General features: G+C 52.8%; 1 protein-coding gene across 1 annotated transcript; it reads right to left on the minus strand.

The window, feature by feature from the left end:
* Positions 1-402: 402 nt before the first annotated feature.
* Positions 403-1809, minus strand: LOC309680273 (TLC domain-containing protein 5-like; the record flags this gene model as incomplete). The annotated part of the gene is made up of 2 exons (XM_082493825.1): positions 403-941; positions 1614-1809. 2 exons carry the CDS (start codon positions 1807-1809, stop codon positions 403-405), a joined length of 735 nt encoding a protein of 244 aa, XP_082349951.1.
* Between the last annotated feature and the right edge of the window lie 3028 nt (positions 1810-4837).

Genomic DNA, 4837 nt, shown 5'->3' on the forward strand with positions numbered 1-4837 from the left:
CCAGTCCCACTGGCAGGAAGATGGGATTTTTTCAGATTTGATTTTCTGGCTCTACACTGTAAAATAATTCTACCTCCAAAATGATTACAGAACATACAGACGGTGCAATTACTGGTTGCAGACTGAATAGATCTGACATGGCCACCCTCCTTGAGACTGTACCATTGCTGGCAAAGTCAGGGAATCAGAGCTCAGTGGACATGCCAGGTTCCTCAGATTTCCACTCAACCCGCCCCTTCTGCCAGCTTTCCTGTGTTCCTAGCGCCGATTCATCTCCTCCGGGTGTAGCAGACCACTGCCAGTGCCAGAAAGTCAATTCCACACAACTTTTAGGAGTTCTTTTCACAGGAATAGGCATCAGTAGCCAGGACCCTAGCGCAAGGGATTATCATCCACAACCCATCAATGAGCTGTCAAATGCCCATTAGTTTTCACAGGTGCATTTGTACTCCTCAGGCTTGTCCAGGAGTGATATTTTTTCAACATTTTCCTCCTGACAAAGCGGCCGATTTCAACCATGAACCCCAAAGATACAATGTACATGGCCAGGCCTCCAGCCTTGAGGAGCCAGCTGGGATCAGGGGATGTCACCATCGCATACATGATCAAAGCTCCTCCTCCAATTCGCAGCACCAGGAAGAGGAACACAAAGAAGAAATCCACCACCTCTCCCAGGAAAGTGTGGTAACGCCCCGTTTCCCGCAGAAACCAGCGGGTCTGGAGCAGTGGGTTGGTGATCTCGCTAACAAATACAACAGCATTGACTTCTGTAGCAGACTTCCCGAGTCCCAGCACCATGATCATGCCACAGATGCTCAGCGTGTGATGGAACAGCATTAGGTCCCCCTCTGTCTGGAAATACAGGCACCAGCCCAGGTCAAAGATAAAGTAACCCAAGGTCAGGGACAGCACATGGATCTGAAGAGATGTGTTTGGTGAACCTGAAATAAAAGATGCACATAAGCCTGGGGTCCTACTTAAGACATTCTTCTACAACATGGAGCAATATAGGTTGTAAGTATGCCTCTTTCCGCCTTAGTTTCCAGCCTTATCCTATGGGCCAAGTGCCAGGCTGGACACTTGGATGTCTGGTTCCGCTCTCCCTTTACACTTCAGCCTGCCCAGCAGATGCAGGAGGCCATCCCATCCTGCCATGCTTCTCTTCCTCTTTTTTGCCTCCACCATTTTAAAAAGCAGGGGTGGAAAGCCTGACCCCCATCAGCAGAACTATTTGAGATTTAATGGTAGAAAACAGCAAACAAACCACCACAGCCAAATGCCAGGAATTATTACACCCTTAAAGGTGCAAACAGCACTTAGTCTGTTCTCAACACACTGCTACACCTAATGCTGCAATAAACTCAAGCTGCCAACCTGAAAACTTTCAATATGTACACGGATAAAACAAAGCAAACAAAAAGATTAACAGCAAGAAGTGGTAAGGGCTGGAGAAGAAGCAGAGGAGTTAAACAAAATCCTGCCCCAAACATGCCCCAAAAGCATACACAGAAGAGAAGAGACAGCAAAAGCAATCAGCCCCCCACTCCACCTGTAACCAGAGGTGTCCACACTACATGACAAGGACATGTGTCAGGGTAAGCCTTCAAACATACCTGCGTGGGTCAGAGGCCAGGGGCCATCCGAGAGAGCAACGTAACCCGAGAGGCAGGTGACAATCACCCCATGCAGCAGGGTGACCAAGCGGCAGTTCCACTCGTGGGAACGGCGCTTGTTCCAGCGGCAGAAGCAGGCATACAGAGACAGCCAGGCAACGAGGCTGCAGGTCACCTCGAGAGCGACGGAAACCATCCTGCTGAACACAGAGCGAGGATGTTACGAGCGCGGCCGTCTGCCTCAGCACCCACCCCAGCCCGCTCGTGGGAACCCCAGGGGGGAAACAAAGCAAAAAAACAACACCAAACCACCTAACCCAGACCACCAAAACACAACACGAGCAAGACAAATCCAACAACCCCACCAAAACACGCCCCGTACCCTCCCCGTGAGCACGGTGCTCTCCCGAGACCCTCCGCAGCACCGTTTCCCTGCGAGCCCCTCCCCGCTTCCAACGCCCCACTGCATTTGGGGGAAAACCAGGACGCCAGCACCGCTCCCCAGCCAAAACGCCGGCACAGCCCGGGGGGGTGACCGGGACCCCCTTCCCCAGCAGGGCAGGGGGCCGGCGGCAGAGCAGCCGCCCCCGGAGCGGCAGTTCCCCAGCAGCCCGGCGCCCGCCCGCTCCTTACCCCGGCTCCGCCGCCCGGCTGCGGGCTCCGGGGCCGCCCGGCAAAGGAGGCGGTGCCAGCGCGCCCCGACGGGCTTTTAGCTTCCCCTCCCTCCCCTCCCCGCCCCCGGCCGGGGCAGCTCCTGCCGGGGAGGGTCTTCCGAGCTCCCCCCGCGGCGGTCCGCAGGACGGTCCCCCGGCCTCTCCGCTCCCCGGCCCCGCTCGCCCGGCCCCGCTCACCTACGCCGGGGGCGAAAAGGGCTGCCAGCAGCGGAGCTGCCTGCCCCGGGGCAGGGAGAGCGCCGCGCTGCCGGGGACGCTGCGGGGAAGGGGGAACTGGGTGGGAGAAATAAGGACGGGCACTGGGAATGTGTCAGCAGGGCTGGTACCTCCATCCAGCCTCAGCCCTCCCGGCTGGAAGAGCCCCGTAGGGCCCCCAGACTTCAATTTGGCTGAATGTTTTCCTCTCTGATGAAAGAGAATGAAGTGGAGAATAAAGCTGGATCAGGCAGGCGGGGAGGTGCTTTTGTCCTTTTCCTGTTGTTGTTTTTAAGGAGTGTCCTGGAGTCCTCTTTCAAGTTTTGTACCTGGTTTTGAAAGCAGAGGCCCGGTGGGCGGGCTTATGGTGCCCACCTCTGTGTTGTCCTCTGCTGACTGCCAGGAGGGGAGGCTGGGGCAGGGGTGGGTGAGTTTGGGACTGCTTGGGTCCGGAGCTGGGGAGTGGTGCGGGATGCGCAGGGAGATGTGACACAGAACATGCAGAACAGGCTGAGTGAGCGAGGAGCTGAGCTGGGGCCGAGCACTGGGGCCGGGCAGCGGCAGGAGTGAGTAACCGGGAAAGGGCTGTGCTTCCTACAAGCCGTGACGGTGAACTCGGGGTCAGTACTGTGTAATTTCTGTTTATTAGATTTCCCTTAAAAACTGCCTACAGGAAATTGTGTGTCCCAAACAACCCAAACCTTCCCTACAGCCACAGAGCTCTGCGCTGGGAGTGAAACCAATCACTTGGAGCGTGTGAGGACTCATCTATGGTCACTTAGGTCTGTTCTGTTGTGCTGCGCTCCGTAGGATGTTTCTCTGTTGTAAAAGCTCTGGCAACACATTAAAATATGCTTCCAGTTGGACTGTAGATATATATGTTGCTCTTATATTTGGGCTAAAACTTCCTGATTTTCTCCTCTTTGCCAACAATTTGGCCCCTACTCTGCAGTCTGTGAGGGCAGGGAGCCCCAGGCACAGAAAACAGGGCAGCTCAGGCACTAGTCCCTGTTGGCATCTGTGAAGATGAGCCTGAATGGAAGTACAGCTACTGAAGGCATTGTACAGGAGTGTTAGGATCTATGCTAATTCTACCAGGACTGTAAGTCCCAAGGCTGTGAGCATCAGGAATGATGAGGGCACTTGATGGGTTCATTTGGACACTTAGAAATGCTCAAAGTCTCCCTTCAGGCCACAGGGAAAACTGGGAAGGGCAAGGAACAGAGCCCTGTTCTCCCAGCTTGCACTCGCTCTCCTAACAGGTGGAAAGCAGAGGAAGAAAGGGAAAGAAAGGGGAATGAACAACAAAAGAAATCAAATACCAACAGTAAATTGTTAATTTTCCAATCCTTCCCAGTCTTGCTTGAACCTGGGCACTGCTAAACATTGTGGATGTATCAGGTACCCCATCTCCTACCTGGTCTGCAGGCTCACTTAGAGCTCTGCAGTTGCTACAGCAGTTACGTGGAAAAGTCACCCTTGATGCCAGTCATTAATTGGAGTGCACCTCCTACATGCACTCTAGCATCTGTCAGCAGGGAGGAAAGTCAGGAGTATTTGCCCATTTTATATTCTGAGGATGCCAGTTCAGTTGTCTCCGGCAGAGAAGAGCAGGAAATAGAGAGGTCTACCTACAGACAGACCGTAACTCCCAAAGGTGTACCATGTCCTTGATTAGATTTTGGAGCTGAGTGAGATCTGGCTCATTTCTCCAAAGAGCTTGAGAATGTCCAGACCACAGATAAAAATAAAACATGAGTGGGGTTGCACCCCTTATACTCACAAGCGATAGGGATGGGACCCACAGAGGTGTTTTTAGACAGGGACTCAGGCTGGCTCTTCACTCACTCCTGGGGTTCACGTCACTGATGCCCAAGTCCTAATGGTGAAGGAGCAGAGGAGCTCTTCTCAAGAGAGGGACAGGGAGCATGGAGACAGTTTTCAGACGAGGGCTGCTTTGGTAGCAGATCAGGATGTTCAGGAGATTATGTGAGTTCTTATAGGCACTGTGAGGCACATCTGCTTGTGAGCAATTGTTCCCTGCATTGTTTATCTATGGCTGTGGGAGGTGACTCTTAGTCTTGGAAAGCTGGAATTTCCTGCTCTGTATATTTTTAATCCCTTAGATGCTCCTGTGTGACTGGAAGTATTCCTAGAAGACAGGGGAATGAAGACCTCTCCTTCCAGCTGTAGCTTTTTGTGAAACAAACAAGCTGCTAGTGTTTGTTTTCCTATTCGGGACCAGTTTGTCAATAAATCTGAGAAACTTGTTATTGCGGTTATAAACTTTTCAGTGGAGATCAACTCTAATGATATGTTTGCACAACACCTGGCACAAAGCTTGGCTTTGATCTC

This window comes from Vanellus vanellus (genome assembly GCF_965231255.1).
Source record: "Vanellus vanellus genome assembly, chromosome: 21".
NCBI classification, from domain to species: Eukaryota; Metazoa; Chordata; class Aves; order Charadriiformes; family Charadriidae; genus Vanellus; species Vanellus vanellus.